Here is a 27,752-nt window from a genome sequence, read left to right on the forward strand (position 1 = left end):
ATTTTATTTCCTAATTTTCCACTTATGAATTTCCTACAAGGTCACAAGTGTTTTCCAAGTTTTTTTTAAATACTGACGAGTTTCCTCTTCAAATATAGACAGTGTCCCTTATGCATAGAATATTCTGGCCAGAGTGTTCTGTAGTGACATATGGACAAATCTATAGTGTAGCATCAATTGACGGTGTCTTTCAATTTTACAAAGAAAGCGTTTTGAATTCTGCCGTACGCTGAACACACTTTTCCACTCAATGCCACTGATGTCACAGAAACATATGCGTAAAAAAATAGAGAGAGACACTAGCGCAAAAATACGAATTTGGAACACCCTTTAGAACGTTTGGGTGAAGTACAATACTTTATCACATAAGCACTAACTAATATCACATAGTATAGCAATGACTTCAAAAATAAATTTGAGATGATATCTGGTTTTTGATACGAATTTGTCACTAATCGTCTCTTATATTAGTACACAGCTGAAAGTGTTTCCAAAATGTTATGTTTGTTGATGAGGTTGTGTTGAAAATTGACGAAATTCAGAGCGTTCGTAATAAAGCACTTGAATTTTACAGCCGTCAAAGAGAATAAGTACTATTATACATAGGGAACCAGAATTCCTCTAAGTACGATTATATACAGCGTCACTGGTGTCGAGTTATATAGAAATTACGATCCAGCATAAAAGTCTAGGAGAAAAATATATCCTCTATAATTCACAAGAACTTTTTACATCGATACTATGCCCAGCACAGTGAATGTCCACTCCGGAGCTATCTTCCACGCTTACGATAAGTCTGTGTTTTAAAAGTTCGAAATTTCGTATCTAACAATCGAAAGGCACTTGCATCCAGTTTTGTGCACATTTTGTCAAACTAAAGTCAATGTTGATCACTTCCACTTGATTATTTCATATCTGTAAATTGAATTAAGTATTACAGAGAGTAAATACAGGGTATCCCAAAAAGATGCCGACGTATTTTCAAGAAAGTCCTTGGTATCATCAGTAATATGAAGTAAGAGACAACTCGCCAGTCCACCGCAAAGGCCCAGCTACAGGGTATCCCAAAAAGATGCCAATGAATTTTCAAGAATGTCACCAATCCTTGGTAACATCAGTAGTATGAAGTAAGAGACAACTAGCCAAAATAAGAAATAGAAATCCCAATAAGCAAAGATCACCGAGATACACAGAAGACAAATCTAATGCGCCAAATAAACAAGGAGGAGGTGTTGAAATGAACAACATGTATTTCAAACCCCTCAAGAGGCAAAATTTTGGAAAAGAAACCAGAAAGTTTAGGTGACAGAATATTATAGCCCCTAGAGTGTAGAGAACCACAGGCAGTACAATGCACAATGAGGTCTATAATTGTACCACTTTACCTTACTTCTCTTGCCAAATAAAACTACGTCAGTACGATACATTATTGAATGTCAACTGATCACAATGACTCAGTCAACCCATCACTTATTCTACACTTCCTCTTAATTAAAATGCTATATCTAAAAATATCACCAGAAAATCTCTAATCCCAACTTGCAATCGGCAAAGTGTCCCATATGATCGGTGCTGCGGGCAAATCTCCGCAGACAAAGGTAAATCATTCCCGACCTAATCACGGCCCATCTATATTCGCCGGATAACGCCAAAAGAATCGTGCCTGCGGAAATTCTACTAGCGGAAACGAACTACGCTAATTGAGCAGCGTACGAACCCAACCTGCATGATAATCCATGCGGTCATGTGACGTCAACAGCGTCGATCGCTACGGCAACATATGGAGGATGAAATCACTTCGGAGAAGTTTCCATAATCTACCATATGGTCGCGTTATATTTTAAGAAAGCACGACTCGTGGCTTACGCAGTATGGACGTGTGACTTTAATTTGTGCACAGTGCTTATTCATAATGTTAAATTTGTAATTCATCATGCTAAACCAAATGGAAATTAATTTCACAAATATTTGGAATTGGCCTAAGAGTAGATCTAACTGGTAAGTTTGGTGATTCCAATGGAATTCGCACTAAGAAGGACAGTGATTTTTATCAGGACTAGCACCGCTAGAGAACCATATGTTTCAAACCGGTAGGTGACTTAATCAGACTTCATACCTCCCCTTAGCAAAACAGTTTTGAGACAAGTTTCCAATAATCCTTAGATACCTTAGATACCAGATACACTATTTATCTATTGCCAAGATCCTCCTACAAAGCAAAAAGGCTCAGAAACATTGAAAATTCAGAGAAAATTAATCCTTCAGAAGCATCAGAACTAAAATAGATTAAATCCGAAAAACTGTCTGAAAAAGATATCGCCAGAATAGACGGCCTTGACTAAAAATACAAATTCCATCACGAAATATTTTTCAGAGAAATGCCGATATATGAATATGAGACCTCCAATTCCAAATATCGTAACATATGCCACCATCGCCAGCCTCTCGATGTACCATCCCCACTCCTACAATAGCAACGTATGACAGCGCAAATCCCAGCACACGTACGCCTATCTCAAATCGGCACAAACCATCAAGAAATCACCTCGTCGTCATGACGATATATTCCAATTTATTGCCAATCTTTGCAATGAAATCACGGCAGAGAAATCTTGGATGTTCTTCTTCTCGAGAGGGTGTAACGATACTCGTGGTGGGAGTACGACCGACACACCAGGACTATCGCCGGCCTTCACATCATGAATATTAATGAGACTGTCATAGTCTATGAATATTAATGAGCTGTTGATGAAGTTTGTCACAGGAATGACTATTATTAGCATAAGGATGCTATTTTTATGAGATGAAATGTATGATTGCATGTGGCCTTTCATAAAAATACGTTAGCAGTAAAAACGGTGGGAGTAACATCAATTTGAGATCGAATGCCGATAATAATTGAAATCAACGACTTCATCATTTTTATAAACGGTGGGTGGGATCAGTCACTCCCAGGTCTTTTTTCACCTAACCTCAACATTTCGAGAAAAAGTTCAGAAGTTGGAAATACATGTATGAAATCAAACTTGTAACGTTATGCAAAATGTGACATAAAACTCATAAAACACAGCACCAATCCTCAATCTTGCACACTAGAGATTTTTCTCACATTGACCTACGTAACATATGGCGCCATCGCCAGCCTCTTGACGTACCATCCCCACTCCTACGTACCATCTCAACGTACCATCCCCAAATGTGACAAAAGTCTCTCCATGCGGTGATCGTTGTAGGTACTGGCAACAGGGATTGGCTGTGATGAAGATATCAAACCCAATGATGACTGTTTTCACCAGTCGACCAATAGTTACCTTTTGGCAATTATCCTAGGTCGCATCGAGAAAACAACATGTTCGTGGGGCGCTAAAGGCGGAAAACGGGCAACAAAATTGAATTTGACACTTTGAACCAAAACTGAAATTTACCTTGCAGCGAACCTAATCACCTCATGGTGCTTCCTGTCCACCAGCTGATCATTTTTCAACTGCTGATCTCGCTTCAAAGAAGGACGGTTATTATTTTTATCCTCAAACTTGAAAAAATCTTGCAAAAACGCCAAAAATTCCTCAATCAAACCCATTTCACTGTCGTGGCAAATATACAGCCGGCCGGTGTCAAACAGATCAACACAGCTGACTGAGAGACCTTGCCGATAGACGTTTGCTACAAGGGCCTAATTGGCTATCCAGTGTTTGTTAAAAACCAACATGACTTCAGTGAATGTACGTTACAATGTACGGACTACGCAACAGTCCACTTCCTATTTAGCTTGAAACTGAACCCGAATAGGTCTATTATTTGAATTAAGGACCTTAGCATTGTGCAATTTCGTACAAAACAAGGACAGACATGAAAACGCACCAAATCAGCTAGGCCTAGCGCACTTGCTTTTAATAGCATGTAGTAAATCTGGTCAGTGTTAGCATGGAATGGTATCACCCACGCATTGCCCTTGTCAACATTTCAAAGAACAGGGCCTGAGGCCCTTTTCTGCATTTCTATATAGGATGCCAAGTTTCAGCAAATTTGCATGCATAATAAGTGCACTACAGTGCTGGTCACAACTGCATTTCAATTTTCCTGAGGCACCAACGGCGTACCCCTAAAAGCACTACAGTACCTGTTTAAACTACCACTGTCGCAAACAATACTAGTAGTTTTACGAACTCTACAACTATTATTGCCATAACATGTTATCCGTATTTTTTACCAATTGGGACAAAGTCGCTACCCGGAGGAGAGGAACGTGATAAAACAACACATGTAATGGATCCAAACTTTCCTATTAACAAAGTTTTCACAATTGTAGTATCCTTTGCACTTAATAAACGCGCACACTAATCCGGAAGGTATGGACTATATTCATGTCTTTATTACTTAGTAAGTTACATGCCCGAGGATGCGACCATATTTGGCACTAAGACACATAACACGTGGATAAAAGGAAAGCTGCATAATCCAGATTTGATGGGATGAACAGAGGGGAAGGGAACTTTAAATTACTTCCAAGATAATTGATGGTTTATCATTTAACTCACTCAATGCTCTGCCCTTTGAAGTCGTCAATGAATTTCATGATATAGTACTGGTCAAAGGAAACACCCCTGGCACAACACTTGCGCAACACTCAATCTTCAATCGTCTCCAAAGCGCACCACAGACAAGATATTTTTCTCATATGTGCAATAATTATCACCTGTTGGGTGATAAACAGGAATGACTTGTCACAGCAGGCATCTGCGATAATAACAAGCAGATACATTTATTATTGCACAGCGCAACAATACACATTTTTCGTTGTGTGCATCTGCTGCCATCCCGCAGACAAGTCTTTTTTATGATGTTCACTGCGACAAAAGTTGCCTGTACCGGTACGCAGTGTATGTTGCAGCCCCCCCCCCCCCCGCAATGAAATTCAAGCATTGGCTCCCACAGCCCCAACATCCCATAATGATTCAAACGCGCATGGCGTGCATATTTCATTCATTTTCCTGATGTGGCAATATTCTCGCCAAGAAACTCCCCAATCCATACTCAATATTTTTTCAACCACCAATACATTGAATTTCCACGCTCTGCCGTTACTCTGGCATTTTCCTAATTGCATCAATTCACTGAATTATGGGTAAAGCATACACAAAGCGTTGTAATGTAATTAACGGCCGTTTGAATGAAAAGCTGGTAAATAGCGCTAAGCAACTGGTTTTATGAATAATATTAATGACTCTATCCCTTGGGACAGAACGGACTGTGAATAGAAATTGTCAAGAAAGTCATTTTAACCCTTTCAGGTTTCAATTGTTTCGTCTTGGAAATGCAGGGGTATCATTTCACTTCACCAACCCTTCGAATACATGATGCAAAATCTGACCCTCTCTATTTCAAATCATTACCTAGTTCTCTCAAAACTACTCTCTGACCAAGACCCCTAATAAATCGTACTAAATGTTTTTTCTTACGCCCACGATATTACATGTACTTGACATTAGAATCGTCTACTCAACATCGGTCAACGACTTGGCGGGAATTGATATTGATCTTCAAAACATGTACAGTCTTGGTCAAAACAAAATAACACCAAAAATTTGATTTTTTTAAGTTTTGAAATGGTAATATTTACATCCCATATTTCATCTCTAGTTACAGCTTTGTAAATCATGCATTTATTTGAAACATGCTATGTTATGAGCCAAAATACATCAATGCTTTTGGTGACGACAAAAAATAGTAGCATCTGTTTACTTTTTATAAGACTGTACATATTACCAGACACTACCGTATTGGTATTCATATCACGTTAGAAATATTTCATTCAATATGATATGAACATTTATCAATTTCTACTTTATGAGGATAGATACATGTACTGGCATGAATTGATAAGGACTAGACTATTAATTATTAATACTGGTGAACATAAGCCGCACTTACACCACCTGAAAATGGACCACCAATCTTGGTTCGGGAACCAATGCCGCACCATCGAAAATCCACCAAGCGCTTACACCAGCGCTGCAGCTAGTTATAAAATCCGGCTACAGATGGCGCGCAAACAATAAGCAGAACGCGGAAAGCCTTGGCAGAAAGCGCCATTTCGAAAGCGCCGCCTGGAGCCGAACCATCTAACTAGCTAATTGCCGATCCATTTGCGCTTACACCACGACAAAGCCGAACTTTTAACAAGCCGGGCGAATTTGGACCATCAAGCTTGGTGGGACAAATTCGCTCGGCAATTTGTATCGGCAATGGATTGCCGAACCAATTTGTCGCGGCAATGTGGTGGTGTAAGTGCAATTGGTCCACCAATATTTCGTGGTGTAAGCGCAGCTATAGAATGGGTTTATTGGATACATCACATGAGTCGTAAATGATTTCATAGGTCCAGTTGCTTCTGATGTACACACGACACCTGTTACACCACAACCCCTGGGCCATCGGATGACCAGGGGGTAATGTGGTGGTGGTGGTGGTGGTGGTGGTGGTGGTGGGGGGGGGATGCCCTTACCCTACAGGAGAGGAAAATAGTGTGGTTAAGTCATAAACATGGACAGAAATCAGATCTGACCACTATACATCACAGTGTGTGCACCATTGCAAACGAAGGCTGTAGCAGCTGGTTGTAATTGGCACCAACAGAACACCGCAGCAAACAAATGCAGAACAGCTTACCCCAAATCCCGGACGTGATAGGTGACATTCGTTTTAGAATCGGACATTTCATGTTTACCCGGCTGGCAAAAAATCTTCACACACACTGCCACTAAAACTGACACCATTCCAAGACTCAGACATAGGCATACACATACCCGGTATGACCTGGTCACCTACAATCACACCCACATGTCATCAAATTATGGAAATTTCAAACATACTAGTAACACAAACAAATTATCATCTCCAGCACAGTATTACATAATTCCTAGCACCTGTCAATCTTAAGTCACACTATGCTATTAGCATCCTGGCCAAAAATTAAACAGCATATTCCGAGCATTTATTCCACGTATTCCTTCACAGAAATCGTTTTTGCTGGCGAAATTATCGTGTATCTTGGATCCATATGTTACAACTGTGCAACTGATCGGATAATATTCAGATTGTACTGCACAGCTGTGTATATAGACAAAGGTCAAGGTTGTCTGCATCGGGTGAATGGCAGTCCTTTGTTTTATTGATTTTTTAAGTGTGTGGGAGAAATATTAATATTTTCTTTGCATTTAAGTATAGTAAATTAACATAATATTGTATTATATATGGAGAGGACTCAATTAGCTGATCATATTCCTCGTTAAGTTGTTTTTATACATTTGATATTTAACCCTCATCGATATATTTTGAGCGTTGAAAGGAACAGTCAAAGAGCAGTTTCATCATGGCGTTCCCCGCCAAAAATATTAAAGGGCTACTCGATACATTTGTCCAAAGTTTTATAACTGAATATAAATTTCAACAACTTTGTTGGGTAGACTGATGCACGAACATTATAAATGTCAAGTTTTAGCAAAATTAGCTTTTGTTTCCTTTTGAATCAGTTGAGACGTCATACGGAAGGTGCAGCCGACCTCCGACCTTTAACAGACACCATCTACCTACTTAAAGAGAAAGGTTTACCATCTCTGGACAAAGGGGATGAATAAGGAAACACTCAAGAAAAAAGATCGTACCGACTCTGGTCTGATTAATTTTTACAGCATCTGTTATTCTAACCGCCTTTAGAACGGATAAACACATCTTGCAACAACACAAAGAGAGGAAAAAATGCAAACAATGACTTAGCTACACAAACGAGAAATTAATTAAATATACGCCTACCTAGGAGTGGGATGGCTGTCATAGTGGGAAGACAGATGGAGGGTATCGAAGTCCACATACGAATGTTTCTCACTTTAGACTTTGTGCGGAGTCGGAATGTTGACTTTGCAACAGTGACCTTTCTGCCTCTGTATTGAGACAAAATGGCCACCACTTCTGCATATGTCTAGAAATGTGGAGACAATGGCTCGGACCTGTCATCTCGTCGCCCTGGCACCGCCGTTATGATTAGGACAGGTCGAGACGTCCACTGCCGATCCACGGGGCTTTATTAACCGGTGGTTGCCATGGTAACATAAACGACCTCCCGGGTGACTAATCTTGGGCAATTATTAGCGAGCAAATTTTAAAGTCGCTATAGTTTCTTTGTCGTGATTTCGATACGGTTTGCGGCACGTGTTATGATCATGATGTATTACGGTCTCCGTAGATTCTACACTAATTTATTTTAACCGTTGAGCTGCTGAGGACACATTGATGGTTATAGTGTACATTCCTACCAAACCACAAAAGACGAGATATCATTTCAATTAGTTTTAAATGACTGTTTATATTTCCAACAAGAGTTTCAGTGTAGATTATTTTAGAAACTCTGTGATAACTTGGCACAAAACGCTATATTTTAAAAGTGAACTGAGACGTCTATGCAGTGGACTCAGGGGGGAGCAAGAAAGCTGCAGGCAGTACACATTAATGCAGACTCCAGCTATAATTGTACAAAGGCTACAATTGTACCACCTTACCTTATAAAGATTTTTTTTTTTTATTACAGATTTTCATTTTTTTTCTACGCGGCGCACCAGACAGCAAACACACAGCCTCCGCAGCACGTGATAAACTGGACACAATGCTCGACTGTGATGTATCGATTCTGAGATAAAGTACGATGGTCCATCGCGATAACCTGGGACTGCAGTAGAAACATGCTGCAAATAACTTTATTGACCAGTGCCGGTAGACTGATGTACAGGCTAGCATACTTAGACGCTTTAACCCTTTTCCATTTTGAGTTTTTTCTCTCGTAACTGTAACTCTTAATCAAAAGGTCATGCGTGCAAAGCGTAAAGTTGGGTGATAACATCTGCTGTTAACGAGAACCGCTAATGTAGAAAGGAAGGTGGCCCACAGCTTGGAGATATTGCCCTTAACAATGTGATTGGTCCTTTAAAGAGGTACGTAATTCCTTAATACGGGTGGTCCCGGAAAAAAGAAATGGAGCCATACACGACTGATTATGTAGAATGGTCAAAAATGTCAAAAGGTTTGTTCTGCATCTTTTAGCTAAAAATGGCTAAAACCCTGCAGTACCTAAAGGGTAAACAACCTTCCCAAGATGCATAATCACCTTTGATTATGAGATGACTATTGACAAGGAGATGAAGAATGATGAATATCTCTATTTCTTTCCCGAACCAATCCCAATCCCCACCACCATCCTCAATGCACCATCCTAAGCCGAAATTAAAATCCGTCAATAGCCTGCCTTCGGTTCACGGACAGCACAGGGATTTGCGCAGGACAGAATCCGTAACGGATCGTCGACAACGGATTTACGTGATAAGGCTGCAGTGATTGGATAATCAATAACCAATCAATGAGGAGCAGACTACAAAGAGATCTGTTGGGCCGTTATAGCTCGTTCAAGATTAACCTGATCATGCTGAAAACAGTTTTTGTCAGGTTCCTTTAGAGTATAGGGTGTTCGAAAAACTCTTAATTTTTTTCATTTTTGAGTTTATCTGAAGGACTGCTGGAGAAGGTTGTTTGAGAATGAACTGATATGATGTGGAAATTGTTTGTCTAAGTGGATTGTAAAGATTAATACAGAGTGTTTAAAAAAACTTCGGAAGATTTTTGATTTTGATTTGAACATGGAGGTAAGACGAGCAGACAGATTATCAACAATACAGGGTGTTTCAAAAAACATCGTACTACTTTCAGGTGCGAATTAAATTTAGATAGCCTGGGTTCAAATCAGATTTCGGTTGAATCAGAAGTTGTTTTAGGGGGAAGGATGGATATCTGAATTGACAAAACATGACAAAAATCTGAGCTGCCAATTTCACTTACCACCAGAGTAACCTCCTCCCTCTGAAGGAGCTGAACCGCCGCTGGTTATAAATCCTCCTTCTAGGGGGCATCCAGTAGGGTTTTTCACCTCTGCCGAGCTTTTCTAGTCTGTCTAATACATTCCAGGAAAAAGTCGATGGAAATTTCCAGAAATTCATGATCATTTTTCCGATATCAGCACCAGGTAAAAGTGTATCATGAAAATTTCATTGAATACATACTCCATACTAGTGACGGAGTCAAACTGACGGCATTTCTGAGAGTGTTTGCCGCTGGCAGGTGTTTGTCTGGACACAAACCCACAAAAACAACCCCCTCAGACCTGTTCTCTCATAAGTGGCAAAAATTCCAGTATACTTGTCAGTTCGTCTCAACTGACAGACAATGATGGATGCCTTTCATAAAAAAATTGTTCATCGGATTAAAAATATCCCTGATAGGTCAACCAACCGCTGACATAATCCGAGGGCAACAACTTAAGTACATTCCAGGCAGAGAAACTGAAATCAACGCAGAAAAATCCAGAATCTTTATGAGAAGATTCTATCCCGAACTGACAGTGATGGATTCCTAAATTCCAGTGCAAACCGTTTTAGCCCGCAGCCGAATATCTCTCAGAATTAAAAACAGCCACTTAGCCGAAACCCAGGAGAGAAGACGTGCCTTAAATATATTGGTAACTTCATCATCCTGCGATGACGGGGGCCCCGTTAATCGCCGCCAATAACCCCGCTAAGCTAATGTACAAGTGTAGTGTATTCATAGTGCATTTCATGTAATGTCGTAGGCAAAAGTAAATGCTCCTCAATTTTTTTTTGTCAAACATTCCTAAGATCCCAAGAATACAAAGAACGAAACTAACAAGACAGATACAAATCTCTAATTCGTTAATTAGTCTGACTTCTCAGTATCACGGAAAAAGACATACATGTATATTCAATTTGCTTTTGCCCAGCAAGTTCTGAACCAATTACCAAAATATGAAATAGGTTAAGTTCTGATAAAGACTGCTCTGAAGGAAGTTCCAAAATCCTGCACTTCTTCAATTTGCAAAAGACTGTAGCGATATTCCGTAATGTCCATGTTCGGCCCAAGAGACATTCGCCGAGATTTACGTCAGAAGGGCGATTAATCTTGAGATCAATTCGCCCATAAATAACCACCACAATCCCGCCGTACATTCAGAACGGGGTAATGCACAGTAATAAATTTTGTGTCTGGCGAAAAGTACAGCGCAGGTCTCATTGATTAATTCAGATTTGGCGAGATAGGCGGAGCACTGCATATAAAACGTACATCGCGGTAATTGGCGGTGGTTTTCATGTCGTTTTTATACCAATTTATGGTATGTCGCTTTATTCAGTAACATGCACATCTCATAAAGCTAACCCGGAGTGCTAACTGCATGTCATAAAATTTGCAGCTTGGCTATTTTAACCCCCTGAAGTTTGTGTGGAATGAGGCTAGGTCCCCGCCTAATATGGCCCTGCCATCTTTGTAACAGAAAATATTTGTTAAAGGGGACTTTGTGATCGCAGAGCCCTGTGTGTCAGGAAGTGGCATAATGACCCTGAAAAGGTTCTTCTGGTTAGTGCAGTAGCAGCGAGATGAAAGTTCAAGTTCATAGAGATGTATTTCAGACGAGCTGTCGCTACCTCCTTCATACACCATGACAACCGTTCATTTATCTTGTTGTCCCGCCACAATGCCACGTCCATCGTGTAACATCTTCAACACCTCTAACATTACATAACCCGTAACGAGGTAATTTCGTCCCTGCACTTCTGATTGCTGTGCACAGCTGGTCAGTCGATCGGCGGCCAATTAACCGACGAATCTTCCACTGTTCATCCGCTGGTGACAATGACTGATTATTACCACTTGTCATGGTCGAGATCGGGCCTTTGTCCCTTGAGGGCCCTCAGCATGAGGTGAAAATGAACTTTTCTTTTCAGAGCTGCCAACCCTTGAGACCGGCAAAGTGTAAAACTCTCGGTGAAAAAGTGTTAATCAGGGAGCAGAAAGTGTATATCAATGATATTTCAGAATTTTATGAAGGAGTGTTAATAAGGAGAACGAGAATAGTCTGCCAGAATGCATTTGCTTGAGTAGAGCCATCTGCAGGGAATATTGAAAACTACAGCAAGTTCGCACTTGAATCAAGAAGTAGATGGGCAGGTTTGTAATGACGATGTTAAGATTTCTGTATTGATTGGATAACAGAGCAGTAGTTGATTGGTTGCTTATAAACGCTTACTCATACTACAGTATTGAAAAGCAGTACAGTTTCAATTTACTCTTCAACAATAAGTTATTTTCTTGTTGATAATTATTATCAACAAGGGCGTAAAATCACAGTCGTAAACAAACACACACGAAATATTCCGATCACAACACATAATTCAACAATCAAACAATTAACAGATTAAATCTTAAATCGTTCCGCATCAGGGAAAAAGAATTAATGCACTCATGCAATCACCAATGGCGCACATAATATTATATGCAAACAATATCAGAAATGATTTATTAACTTTTCTGATTGACTTTTTGTTTTATGACACGAAAGACACTGGCGTCAGCATGTATGGATTACATGTACTCTACACTCAACGTCAGGACTGTGATGGCTGTATTTAACTTTTTCTCCAAGGCGGGGCAGAACACCAATTTTCATCCCTAATCAGTTAGTGCAGGTGGCCCAAGGGCCTGGCACTCAGCTGAAATACATAGGTCAATGTACACAGCATGGAAAGTACCTCGTAGGTCACTTTCAATCTCGATGTTGCTAACATATTGAGAGATACATACCAAAGATACTGTCAGCTGAGCTTAAAACATGTTTTACGGAGACATCTGAGGAGCTGTTGCCCACTGCCCCCCTAAATTCGGCCCAGATATCAAGGGAACAAATGGCCATGGTGATTTCAGTTACGAGAGGTGTCACCAAGAGCCAGTGAGGTTCGACACGAGTTATCAATTCAACATATGACAATCTCAACTTGTTTGATAGCGTTTTCTTGGCGGCCTAGTTGCCTAAAATGACCACCAGAGGGCATTGTACGAAATCTTTCAAGAATCGTAAAGGCATTATATCATTTTATATCCGTCTTTCCCAAATTTGTTTGAGGTGGTTCTGACTTTACACACTTACAGAATCCATCATTTTGAGATTTTAGTTGGCGACTGTCACATGACTCCGATCCATTTTCGTGACATCCTGATTACCGACGTTAGAATAATAGCAGACAGAACGCGACGCGATAATGAAAATTAATTAGGAGAGTAACTCTGGTTTGATAAATCATTCTGGTTGGCGGGTCAAGTTCTACGATCGCAAATCATGGCGGGTTTGGATGATTTTACCGAATTAGAATGTGAGGTAAAGACAGGCATCTTAATCTTCACGCAGACGCTGCAGTCCATAAGTTTTTACTGAAAAATGAGCTGGAGAGAAGGGACAATCGCGATTATTGAAAAGGATCAAATTTGCAAACCATTGGCATTGCAAATGTTACTCACTTTACCACATTTCCCTTTATAAACGTAACATCAAGACGTGTTTGGAAGATTTACAGCAATAATAATGTAAAAAGAAAATGAAATCAAAGAATCTCCAAGAACGACAAATAAGGTTGTCGGCCGAGTCGTTGATTCCAATTTCATTATTCCGCCTTTACTCGCTATCCATCGTCCGGAGGCCATTAAAAAGCAAAATCTCAGCACAATAATCACCGGGATTGTCACAAATGACGGCTCCCGGCTGAATGTATTAGCGCTGCCATATTGCAATGCACTCTGGGATAGAAACCTCATTTTAAAACTTTTGGTTCGGTGAGTCACAGCGCTGGATTTGCCCCGAGCTGAAAATATCAATGTCAGTTCTGATTACCGTCGCATGTTAATGGAACATGCCTTCTTTCTGAGCAGACGCTGCTAGTTACAGAGCCAGCCACAAGTTGGCGGCCACAGATACGCATTCTTTCCAAGCAGACGTTGTGAGTCACAGAGCCAGCCACAAGTAAGCAGCAACAGATATGGATTGTCTCAGAGCAGATGATGCAAGTTACAGAGCCTGTCACAAGTAAGCAGTCACAGATACGCATTCTTTCCGAGGAGACAGTGCTAGTTACAAAGCCAGCCACTGGTTTGCCACCACAGATAGGCATTGTTTCAGAAAATTTGAATATGTCGATAAGAACCTATACTGTTCAGACTGCAGTACTCTCTGTCCATGTCACATGCTGTCAAAGGGGTCAACGTTAGGGTCAAATAAGCAGTGTCGGTATCAGGTATTTTTAGTCAAACATGTCAAAATAATGCAAAACAGTTATCACATCAGGCAATACAATTATGAAGTAACAACATTCACGATCTGAAACTACATCTTAAAATGAAATACTTTACTATAAACTTTATAAAATTGGCATTTCATACTTCTCACCCTGGCGCCATCTACGAATGGAGAAGGAACTACTCACCAGGATGACGTGCTACTGCGGCTTGAGGAGCTGCCTGGTGCGCCCTCACTGGCGACGCTCGACACTCGTCCAGCGATCTGTAGTGGCTCTGGCTTTTCAGAAGCCTTCGTCTGCATGCGCTGACGACATAGGTCCTAAAAAGACAAGACACGAGATAAATCAGCAGTTATTTAAAGGCAGTGTACATCTGGCCTATCACTTCAAAAACAAAATAACTTACTGAACTTTATACAATTTGCTAGTTAGCTGCATGAATTCAAGATGGATGAAAATTCATTTTTGAAGTATGGATTTGACTTGACATTAGACTAGAACAAGAACCATGGCATTCTCCGACAAGCAAAACTCATCATATCTTACACATGATACTTTCAACTCAAGGATAGTCCAAGGGCATTATCATTCATCATGGCTCAAACATCCATTGCCCGACGTGAAAAACCCTTGAAATGTCCCAAACGGGCTCCAGACATTCTTTTCCATAAACAGCTTATCATGGAGCTTAATTGAAAGCTCCTCCCAGTACATTCAAATACTCTCTCAACACAAGACTCTCAAACGAACACACATCGCAGCCCTTTTTTCATTACGAGATATAAAACCCCTTTGTGGAGCATCTCACCTATCACAAACACCAGTGACTCATAAACGACACGAAAAACATCGCTAATCCAATCCAACAATATTGTCGATTCCATCTGCGACAATTACGAATATAAAGGACGTCACGTAAAATATTCCTTTGACGTTATCGCCATTCAGTTCTTTTTGCCCCGTTTGTGACATTTCGTGCCATTTGCGATACCGCCATGTAAACCATTCCACAACTTACAAAGACCCGCAATGCGTGCTCGTTTCTTTATCATGTGACAGGCACTCGGCTATTTTGACGCATCAGGTTTATATGTATCTTGACAGAAACATTAGTTCACAAAGAGCTAATATCTGTAGAGAGGTTATGTTTTTTTTCATACGAACTGAGACAGAGAAATTGACTGCTATATGGGCACATGGTGTTGCCTGTTATTGACAAATCTCATTGCCATGGTTACAGTGACTGCCGACACTGCTCAAGGTCAGATTAGTTCCAGGGCCCAGATGTTGAAAGCAAATTTTGTCACTCACACTGGCGTTAACTTTACATGGCAAGTCTAAGGGGTTAACTGAAGGGGCTAACACCAAGTTTATTTAACACTAGCATCGACAAACTTTTTTGAGAACAACTGCATCCTGATCTACTCGATCATATGCAAAATGGTTGCGATTTTTCTGCGAAATGCTTGTGAAATGTTTCACAAGATTTACAATCATCAATTTCAATCAGGTCTTGACAGCCTCCAATCACTACAGTTCATCTGACCCCATTATACCAAAACCTTATCACACATCGATCATTTAAATCTGTACTCGGTGATGATGACAAACACTTTCGGTGACAAGTCAGAAGTGTATTTACATTGCGGGCTAACTTATTTAAATTCGAGTTGACAAATCTGAGTTTTTTTCAAACAGTAATGGGCATTTCGCATGGATCTCTAAGTTACGGTTAAACTTCATCAGGAAATCCTTTTAACGAAGGATGAATACTAACACTACCATTCCGCCCCCAGATACGCAACCCTGGAGAGAGAGGAAATTTTACACAAACTGCTGAGTCAGCAACTCTGACACCACCAGTGAACACAATCTGGAACTTGCATACGAAATATTTGACTTACTTCGTAATCTTTGGAGGCCTCGCCGCCAGCGCCCGTGGCCGCTAACTTGGCGAGCTTCGCCTTGGAGCGGGTGTGTCTCTTGATCAGGTAGATGGCGATTACGGCCAATAGGATGCCAGCGATGCAGCCGCAGAGGACGAACGTCAATACGAAGTATTTCGGTGTCGTTCCGTCGACCGGGACTTTGAGCTTCTTCTGAAAGATACAAGAAGACAATTGGTCAATTAATGTCTGCATGAATTATCATTTATTGGCAGATTTGTTGATTTGTTTGAGAAAGGTTAGGTCCTTTTTATGAAAGCGTACATACTGTTGTTTCACTGATGTAAGACCGTTTCACTATAATCACCAAATCTACGCAAAGGCCAACAAAATTTGTGACACCGAATATCAGTATTTTGAGAATATTTAAAGCCTGCAGTTAAAAAGACAGCAAAATTGTAAGATAGATGCGGCTCATAAACAAAACAAAAATGCACAAAAAAACTCGCGATAATTTCCGAAAATATACGCAGATAAAAAGAAATGTACTAACACCGCATTTTGCCCCAAGTGCCCGTTGCTAGGCAACAAAGGATGGCGCGATGCATCTTTAGGAAATAAGTTGGCATGAGCTGACAGAAAAGCGATGAAGTTCACAGAATTACCTCCCGTCCTGTGGGAAATAGACGAATTTGAATTATTCAAATGAATTTGAATTTGTATGCACAGTGTTTTAAAGATGTATGCTAGATGTAACACAGTCTCAAGATAATTCAGATGCATTGCAATATCAAACAGCGAGTTTTTTTGGATTCGTTGCTCAATTTTTCTTATATCATGTGGAGAATTAAATGTACAGTGGGACACCGATAACACAACCACTCATGGGACCGAGGTTGAATGGTCGTGTTACCGGGGTGGTCGTGTTCGTGAAGTTGAAAATCAGAGGACAAAATGCATGATTGGGTTTTCCCGCCAAAATTGTTGAACTTATTCATAAATTCAAAATTCTGAAAAATTTTCAAAGCCAAAAGATTTTTGGGCTGATGTTGATTCTTCATTTTGAGCAAAACAAACAAGCGAAAAAAATACTTGGACTCAGAAATTTTTTCATCCTTGGCACTGAATTAGGCAAGGAATATTTGGCATGATAGCATTGTAAAATTTTGGGTCAGAACTTTTTAAAACTGAATACTAAGTTTATTTCGTCATACTTTATATTCTCATTTATACTCATGACGATCCCGCTAAACAAATATCACCCCCCCCCTCACAATTGTGCTTCTCGCTTGGTACACCAACAATACATAAATACTTGTCTATATTTATTCTTGGTGTCATCTGTATTCAAGACAACAAACACACCCCAACTCATACGTGGATGTAAACATTCATCATATGCCAACCACGTCTCCACTATTTGGTCCGTTCAAATACCCATCATCGCAAACTAGCACCATCCAAATCTCTGCATGTATTTACCAAGTTGTCATGGTAACCGTCACTAACAAATGGTTTACCTTTCTGGATGCCGTTTGGCGTTCATGAGGGGACTAAAGAATCCCTGGTGTTTAAAGAAACAACATCGACTCTTAAGGGGGGACCATATCTGGAGCTAGGGGTCAAATTGGTTGTCGTCAACTGCGGTATATGTATTGATATCGGACAGATTGAGCCCGAAATTTCGAGATTCCAAGCAGAAATCAACGAAACCAGGCTTTATATGAGGCTACTCCCCAAGGATACAGATGACAATGCCAACATCTGAAGCAAAAGAAAATAAGCGCTTGAGGAAAATCACGCAAAGGTTGAACATTCTAACATAACGTGGAAGCCCCTTGGAAGAGATACAGCTTATCTCACATCGCTTATATTTGCCTTGAATATTTACACAGATGCAAGTGTTCTTCATACCCAACAAAACAATAAGAATAAACAATACAATGCCAAGTTGACAGAATAAATATTAGCAGATCGCAATAGAAGAGAGAGAAAAGTCACAAGGTCCGGAGTTTGTTACTTTGAAAATCAAGAGGATTTTTATGTAGGTCAGGCTTTACCTTTAACAGCATCAGAAGAGTCAACATCATTTTTAATTTTGGGTGAATTTCTTTGAACAAAGACAAAGAGTTAAGTCAATAGACCTCAAAGTATAAAGAAGCCTTTATTCTTCGGTACCCTCAACATGGACACATGAGATTCGCGTTCGTCTCCCTGAACACTTTGACTAAGTTGTCACAGGAGACAACGATCGGAAAAGGTGAGCCTCACTTTGAAGCGCATGGCTCAGGTGGTTGACGCGCAGAACACTGTCACCAACAAAGTACAGGCCATCCTTGAGTTTGAAAAAAAAATCTGACGCTGTGCTTTGTGATGGCGCTGGTCTTCCCTAAAGACCAGAGGCAGGAGATTTGGAGGATGACACCAGTGTCTGTAACCAATGATGAGATGCTTTGTAGGGCCAGTGGTGAAATGGACAGGCATTGTTGTAGCTTTCAGATGGTTGCTGTGAATGCATTGCTGCTGGCATCAATCTTTGTAACAGGCTACAACCAGCATCATCGACAATAATATAACAACTGATTCTGAAGATTAATCAAATAACGCAAAATATGCCTCTAGAATGGTTACTTTGTGTCCGATATCAGATATTAGAAGTTCTACATGGAGCTGAGGTAGTGAACTTTCCATTTCTGCTGTCAAATTAGGACATTTTTATGAAGGGAAAACACAAAAGTTCTCCAAAGGTCTCGTCCCACGAGTCACGGGCAGCTTGGAAGATCACACAAACCACCACACACAAAGAGGCACCTTTTCGAAAGGAAGCGCAAATTACGTATCACGGATACATAATGATACAACATTACAAGGCGACACACAATACTATTGATTTCGTAATGCAATTAGTAACACTGAAGTATGTCATTATCCGACTGACACATCTTTACCAATTTGATATCCCAAAGAGTCGTAACTGTTCTGGTGTGATTTGACATCACTCCCAGCGCACAATATTACACAACATCACATTATGTAATCGAGTCTGTAAGGGCAGTGTTAATGGTTTTCAACCCCTTAGATACATGCCACTCTTCAAGAGCCGACCCTAGTGTTTTGCTCATAACTCGCTTCATATCGGTCATATTGACTCGAGACCAAGTGCATTGCAACTTGAGCAACCTTTTAAACCATTTGGCTACCAGCCGACTCTGGAATGACACAGTACATCCAGACCTGTATCAGAAGCAAGGTCCTCAGCAGCACTATCCATCCCAACGCCTGGAATTTGCCTGGTTTGACCATGGAAATCACCACGGATCCCATTTTCAATGCATCATCCAAGAAAAGCACCATCGACATCTGGAATTCGCCTGAGCACGTACTGAACAGCCAGTGGAGAGGTGACAGCAAGCAAAAGGAAGCTTGTCATCCTGCTCAAAATCAGCCCATATGACGTGCCCTAAATTTGTAGGGCCAAAGAGAAATCGATATTCGACCACGCCTGTCTCAGACCTGGTAAAAAAGACGGTCCTTTTCAAGGATTCTCCAGTAACAAAAGGGTTAGCGCATAATCTGCGAGTTTGTTAAAGAGATGAGAAAACACATATCATGTGTTTTTTTAACATCGTCAACAAACTCAAATAGAATTTTGAGCAGCACTCAAATGACACTATTTCTCAGAACTGGAGTTGGATGAATCACTTTGAGTGCTCTCATAAACAAACTGAAGAAGAGTTCTTGATTAATCACCCAATATATAATTAGAAAAGGATTCGTTAGCGAGACTCTTCAAAAAGCTCAAATTAGCCCCTGGAGTCTTTTTCGATGTTGTGTGTTAACCCCTTACTGTAAACTGTGAAGTATTCACTTTTTTTGATGTTGTGTGTTAACCCCTTACTGTAAACTGTGAAGTATTCTCTTTTTCGATGTTGTGTGTTAACCCCTTACTGTAAACTGTGAAGTATTATCTTTTTTATGTTGAGTGTTAACCCATTACTGTAAACTGTGAAATATTCTCTTTTTCAATGTTGTGTGTGTTAACTCATTACTGTAAACTGCAAAGTATTCTCTTTTTCTGATGTTGAGCATTAACCCATTACTGTAAACTGCGAAGTATTCACTTTTTCGATGTTGTGTGTTAACCCATTACTGTAAACTGCAAAGTATTCTTTTTTTTTGATGTTGTGTATGTTAACTCATTACTGTAAACTGCAAAGTATTCTCTTTTTCGATGTGTGTTAACCCATGTTACTGTAAACTGTGAAGTATTCTCTTTTTTTGATGTTGTGTGTTTAGCCATTACTGTAACCTGCAAAGTATTCTCTTTTTCGATGTTGTGTGTTAACCCATATTGCTGTAAACTGTGAAATATTCTCTAAGCTAAAATTTAGCAAATTTTATCAGTTTTAACTGCCGTTAGGTTAAATATTGCAACTGCCACCAAAAGTTTAGCACTCAGCCCCAAGACATTGATTACTCTAATTTTCATATCAATCTTGCAGCCTGTTACGGAAATTTGACAAGAAAATTACCCCTGTCAATTATACGGAGTGTTTGGCCTCTGGTCCGTCTTAAGGTCACTGGGACCAAATTGGGGCAATCTTCCCGAGACGTTTCTGAGAAAATGGCTTTAATAAGCCCGATTGCTAGCAGGAAGGGTCTTGAGGGGGCGGTTGTTATGTGCAACAAAAAATTTCTCATCTGCGAATTGATCGCAATTCTTGTAGCAAGCACCTGCAAACAAGCAATTTTTGTTGCATGCAATTATCAAAATACTGAAAACCCCTTTATTTTTGCGAGAGAATGGCAAATCAAGACTTTTGTTGATGTTGCTTTTTAAATTTTTTTCTTAAAGTTTGTACCCTTTTATCTCAGAGGCAACTTTATTTATATCTTACTTAAATATTCCACAATTGACTACAGAAGGCTTCAATTCATCCCGTTCATGCATGCTAAACATGAATTTAGAAAGAGGCATACTCGCATGTTGTTGGGTGACTTGACGCTACCACCAACAAAGCCCCCTTTGAACCCACAACCAACCTGTTTCAAGTTAAGCTCCTAAAGCACTTCATCACCACTGAACCAACTGACACTTCCCGTCATAAATCAAACAATCCACGATAAAACGCAGACTCGTTAAAAAAGCGACAACTGACCGGTACGCAAAATATCTAATACCGTAAACAGAACCGTATTCAAGAATTGCTATCAAATAAAATGGAAACTTATCGCCATGGTTCATCCCGAGGGAAATAGACTGGCAAGCGGTGAATACATTCCTAATAAAGAATGACAGTTCGTTAGCGGAAAATACACGAGCACAGGCAATAAATAAAAATTTATGGTTAGCGCACTGCCCGGCAAGTTCTTCATGGTTTTTTTGTACTGTGTGTTACTGGCGTTGATTTTGCGCGCATGAAATTACTGCCTTTTGAGCAGAGAAAGAAATATGTGTACATTCCAAGAAATTAATTTAGAGGGAGACTGGCCTTTTACCCTGGTGGGCAACCAGTCTATGAGAGAAAAACTCTGAAATCAAACCAGGTTGTCTGGGCTCGTCGGGGAAAGGGCAACTCGACTTGGAATAGAACGGGAGCAAAGTCAAAGCGCACTGGCTATAAAGGCGCCAAATTGGGTGGGCACGCAAAACCTTCAAAATGGCCAGCCGTAGACAGAAATAATTGAAAAAAGAAATGAGCATTGAGGTCCAAAGATGGTATAGCTCAGGGAATGTTCTGAAGCTGGTAAAAGCAACACAAAAATGGAAAAGAATTTGATTAAAAACACCGAGATATGCATGCAGATAAAGATTAATGAGAAGTCCCAAAAAATCAAAAAACAGGGAAAAAATGGATTAAGTGAAAAAGAACATTTAAAAGAGAAAAAACAAACCATCAAAACAAACCATAAACCCCACTAATCATCAATTTTGAATAATTTGCTTAAGTTAAACAAATTTTCATCGCTAAAAACCTAAATATAAACTTTTTTGAAATCATATATAGTGGGGTTTACGTTGAACACCTAAACCACGACTTACAGTGACAACATCTTGACCCCTTCTTTCAACGGTAATGCCAAAGTTCTGAAAATGAAATAGCACATTCTTGGTCAAAACATTGCAAGCAAGAACTGCATTTTTGGCCGGAAATATGTCCAGTTCAGAGCAAGTACTTTTGTGCCTGCAGTCTTTCTGCGGTCCACTGAAAGGTTATAGGATATATCGGGCTTAAAGTGTGAAATCAGATGATAACCTCTACTATAGTTGATACCACACAATAAACTCACAACTTATAACTTTAACTTGAATAGCATATCCTCCAATAAGCTTGGAGTCAAATTCGCCAGGCATACGAGAGTGAAATCAACCACTATCTATCACCGCCCCGGGCATGGAAAGACTTCGCACCGACGCATGCAGACACACTGTGCTCATTACTTCAAAAGGCATCAATCCACGCTAAGCTATCGGTGGTGTACAGGTTCACCATTGTTGGCGTACAACACCGCCATTGTCCCGGAGTGACTCCGTTGTCGACAGCTCACGGTACGCCATTGTCCGATGCGATCTTGGTGATTACAAGTGTTCAGCGCGCACAATGGCTGTCATATGCAGAGGCGTGTGTAAGCCGAAGTTTGAAAGTTCCTGCATTATTCTTGCGTAAGAAGGAGCTTTTACTGGCTTAGGGATTTTTCTGTGATGTTAGCTTGATGAGGAAGGATAAGACACCCAAAGTATTTAAACGTTGACAACAGATAAACGCCACATTTTTTTCCAGATAACCAATGGAGAATTTTTTTTCTCATATATCCAGGTTTCAACTGAAATGTTAAAGGGGTACACCGATTCTAATTACTGGTGGTCCAGGAAAACAGAAATGCAGTTGTACACAATGTCGTAGTGAAGTTATTATGCATACAAATTTGCTGAAACTTGGTATCTATAGTATTCAGATATCTGACTACACAATGGCATTGCTAACATTTCTCAACCCCTGCTCTGTCTACAGAGTCAAGATGATATGATATGACATGAGCCTTGTCAAAATTTTCAACTAGTCTATTATGATCAGAGTTCGAATGAAATGCTGCCCTTCTAGGCTTTTGGTCTTGGACACGAGATGCCCTACTTTCTGTCTCCCGGGACCGGCTACAAAACTGTCAAAGAAATCAGGCATTTGAAAGGCCTCACCATCGGATCTGCCCTGGTACCCGTCTTTTCCAAAGCTTCCCACAGAAGCCGAACCCTATCATCAAAAGAAGCCAACCAACTCCACCACATCTAACAGCCTGTGGACACGCCTCGTTCCCTTATAACCAATAATTATGGCCTCCTTTCAATAGAGCCGTGATCCCGGAGTTTATTATTATGATTATACGGTAACTCTAGACCTGGTCGGGCACCCAGGACTGCAAATTAGCAGGCTAGAATGCTGGCCGTGTGTTGGTCATTATCTTCGGTCAACTGGGCGGCGGATGACCGGGGAAGATTACGATTTCGCGGTTGAGGGGAAGGGTCGAAGTGTCACTGAAGACAATGGATGGAAAGGGTCAGGGAAAGGCGGCGCTCTGACTCTCCTTCTCTCAGCATTTTGCTCTTGTGAGCCTATGTTTGGGGCCACTACTTTGGCGCCAATTGGAATCATTGACTTTATGAGTCAATCATATTTCGATGTCAAAAACAGCAGAAGATATCATCCACCTTCGATGTTTAAACCCTGTAGATGGTGAAACCTTCAAGTAGAACTCAGATAAGCTAATCAACCAGTGCTGCAACTTGCCAATTTCTCTCTGGCACCCATTCACACACCTGGGAAGAGCAAGGCAAGCTTGACAAAGAGACCTGCCTAAGGTCACCTGCCCGCGATGTGGTTAAAGTCTGGGACATCTTGACAGCCTGTCTCGAGACAAAAGCGACTCCTCATATATTTCTCATGGCACTCACATCATAATCATAATCATAATCTCAGACAATGTCTTCTTTAGATCACATTGCAATCCACGATCAGGTCTCAGACTGCAAATCCCAGTGACACTCAGCAAAATCTATAGCCGCCATCGGTCCAAGCGCTATTTATCAAATACTGGACAATATCGCGCACAGATTACCATAGTAACCACTTCATCTTGCCAAGGGTCAATGCAAATCAATGTAATTGAATGTTAGGGTCGGACCGTATACAGTGTGTTCCAAAATAAGATGAATAGTGCTGAGACTTGGTTTGGTAGTTGGGGGTGAAGATTTTTGGTTTCGATAATCGACAAAGGGCTATTGCTGTTGATTTGGGGCGATTGACAGGTTCTTTGAATGAATGAGCAGTTACCAAGCCTGAAAAAGATGGCGACACCAGGCAAATGATACCAAATTAAGCTTAACTGTAGAGGCATGCCACAAAATGCTCACTGGAACGAACACGGAATAAAAAGAACGCCATCACCAAAGGGTTAAAAAACAATTTCTGAACGCGTTGTCAGTCAGCTCGGTTACCGTAAGCTCTGATGTCAACATTGTTGCAATCGTGTTACCCAGAATTCCCTCATCCGAAGATCACATGACCTTTTTTTGCGATGAAACACTGCGCGAAAAATTCTTTCATCACCAACTTCAAAGATGGCAATTATGTTTGCGACGATCATGTTCGCTGGGAGCACTTCCTGTACGTGATCACATTGGCACGGAGGGAGAGGGGAGTGCTCATTATTTGGCACAGAGGGGATGGGGAGAGCTTATTATTTGCTGGGCGCAGTGATTTTTGCTGCACCAAAATGAGAGGAACATCTTCATTTGATTAACTAACTCACTTTTAAAAGAAAATCTTTCCTAGACTCAATGAACGATAACAAAAGCCGTTTGACTGATGTACATGGAATGCCATTACTTTCCAAGGACTGAAGCAATTTATTCTCGAAGCATCTGCAGCTAATAATAAAATGGCCATGTAAATTCCTCATGACTGATTAAAATATTGATAAGAGTATTAGGTTCTCTCTCTCAGCACTTGCACATAATTTCAAGCAATACACGATTACAACATAATTAATTCTAGTGACTTTTGAATAAAAATGCAAATATTTGCCGTGGCTAATAACGGGCGAGTGTTTGCCTGCGCTACACGAACATGACACCGTAACGTCAGTAACTGGTATTAACCGGCACCTGCGCCGTCTCAAGATGGCCGCATGTACTGCACAAACCGTCTGAAGAACAAAGAAATTTATTGATTAGTCTGTGAGATATAGACCAACCACACTGTGCACAGCATACATTAGTTTCACTTCACCGTATTTGGCCGAAATTTACTGAATATACCGCATGCAAAACCAGCCTAATTCAACAACACTTCACAGAAACACTCCACTGTCCCAAGTGAAAGATACAATCCATTTGGTTAAACATAAAATGATCACATATACGCCTTCAAATTCAATTTCAAGCCAAGAAATATGTGGAAAACCATTTCTTTTTCTTTGACTTGCTCTGAAAACCCGATGTCACTTTTTCCCCCTAAACATACGCCTGATTGCCCGCTATCCAAGATATTAAATTGGTGCGGCCTTAAATCTTATTCAAACGCACTGCAAGTTGTCATATAGGAGGATGTTGGCTCTGCGCTCCAGGGTCCATACGATCCTTCGGGGAGATGAATCACAGGAGTCTGCAAATAATCCTTAATCGATACCGCGAGCCGTGAATTTATGGTACCATCGTGCCTTAATTCTCGGCGAGATTTTGGAATATTCTGCATCAGTTGAGATATATTAGATTTTTTATGAATTGGAACTGCTGCGTCTTTTGGAGGCTGAGTAATACAGGATGTATTAAATAACAGTGATGACGTTTTATCTCTTAGTACTCCAGGTCTGCCGAGAATCTCACAGGCCTTCCAGCTTGCCGAGGCGGCATTTCCTTGGAGAGGAGAAAAGTCCAATAATGCTGAAAAACTGTTTTGTAGGATTCAGATGGACACAGGTTACTCAAGTATATTTACCAATGAGCGCACATTTTGGCAATTTTCTTGTGATGCACACATTTCCCCAGGCACTATCCAGGGCAGGCTGCTTGAGATTAAGATAAGATCATCGGTCAGCTGGGGAACTTATTCCCTAGGGTGCAAAATTTTACGAAAGACCCAAGAAAAATTTTGTCGTGACTTTTTTATCAACCATATGTTTCTAAATTTCAGAGTCATTTGTAAGATATCGACCTAAGAAACCCATTCAATCAATTCCTGTATGAAATGCCCTATCAGAAATAACTGTAACCAGAAATGACTTCAGAATATCTGAAAAGTTTTAGAAAGTAGTCCTTGTACAAATTTATTTTAGCATGCACTGTTTGAAAGGGTTAATAAATCACCAATATTGCAAAACATCCAACTTGACTATATTCCTACAATTTTCTATCCCAAGGCACAGATCCAATTTCCAATTTCCTGACATCTGTCCCTAGACAGCTGAACAAAGCCATTGATGCTGCAGCAGAAATTTTTTCAGGCAAATTGACATAACTTAAAATTGAACATTTTATAGTTACGATAGACATATTGCAAATACACTGATGGACTGAAGAACAGCTTACAGAACAGGCCCATGATGTCACCAAACAGTCTCCTTTTCCCTGATATTGCAAGTCAAGAGAACCTATTTTGCACACAACATATCCAAGCCCAAAATTATCAGATCCCAAAAATGCACACTTCGTTTTTATCATTAAAACTGAAACAGATTAATATGGCAGATGACTAGGCGAAAAAGTCAAAACCACGTCTCCAATGACGCTCCACAAATTGCAGAAAAATCTACCATGCTATCTTGCAATAATTCTAATCCCCGCCCGCAAAATATGGCCATATGGATGACAGCGTATGCTCTAACGAGTTCACTAACGAGCTGGCCATTTAATTAGCAAATCACAGAACACTCTAGAGAAATACCAAACCCAATGATGCAAAAATGAAAGTCTGGGAGAGAAAAATTTCCTACCTTTCACACAGAAATATTCACCGCTCTGCCGACGCCATTTTTCTCGAGCCGGCTTCTGAACACCGCTACCAAGCACTCCTCGATGATTCCCCATACGCATCCTTGGATCTTATGCTCAGTTGCTAGCATGCTAGGTGTAGCCCTACGCCAGCCGAGCTAGCGCTGTATTCATTAGCAGTCGCACCAATTACATTGCACGGTACGCCGCATTAACGCAGCAAATTTGCGCGCAACGTCTTTTGCGTGGAATGCATTTTAGCATTTTAGCATTTTAGCGATGGGAATATCATTATCATGAGGTCCCGATCAATGGGCGAGAAATTCTTTCGAAAGCTAACGTCGACTAGGAGTTGGCATTGTAATGTAGGGGACCGTCCATTCAGTGCATTTAGAGGGGAGATCAATTTCTTTTCAAATTTGGCGTGTAGCGAATGAATCTTTTGCATGGAGTGCATTTTAGTGGAACTGGGACATCATGAATTGACTTAACAAACATGCTAAAGATAACAAATTCACTTTACTTTGTGCAGCATCATTTTTATCTTCATAACCACATGTTTTTTCAGTTCTTGCAAATTCGAATTGGTGCAGAGATTACCAACACTGCATAAACAACTGATATCGTTTTCATAAAATATTCACATCTTTTTTGTTTGTTTTTTATCCGCATGAACCGCATGATCAACTTTCTGAAAAAATTGCA

The 27,752-nt window shown here is 40.4% G+C and overlaps 1 protein-coding gene across 2 annotated transcripts in view; it reads right to left on the reverse strand.

The window, feature by feature from the left end:
* Window positions 1-27,752, reverse strand: part of LOC135500749 (receptor-type tyrosine-protein phosphatase N2-like) — a 156,117-nt gene that overhangs the window by 13,097 nt on the left and 115,268 nt on the right. The window contains exons 12-14 of one of the 2 annotated variants that reach the window (XM_064792401.1): window positions 22,107-22,151; window positions 16,082-16,276; window positions 14,364-14,497 (exon numbers count right to left, since the gene is read on the reverse strand). In XM_064792401.1, the coding sequence (XP_064648471.1) occupies window positions 14,364-14,497; window positions 16,082-16,276; window positions 22,107-22,151 (374 nt within the window). The remainder of the gene's footprint in view (window positions 1-14,363; window positions 14,498-16,081; window positions 16,277-22,106; window positions 22,152-27,752) is intronic. The other variant, XM_064792402.1, reaches the window with a different exon arrangement.

Source organism: Lineus longissimus, chromosome 16 (assembly GCF_910592395.1).
Source record: "Lineus longissimus chromosome 16, tnLinLong1.2, whole genome shotgun sequence".
Lineage (NCBI taxonomy): Eukaryota > Metazoa > Nemertea > Pilidiophora > Heteronemertea > Lineidae > Lineus > Lineus longissimus.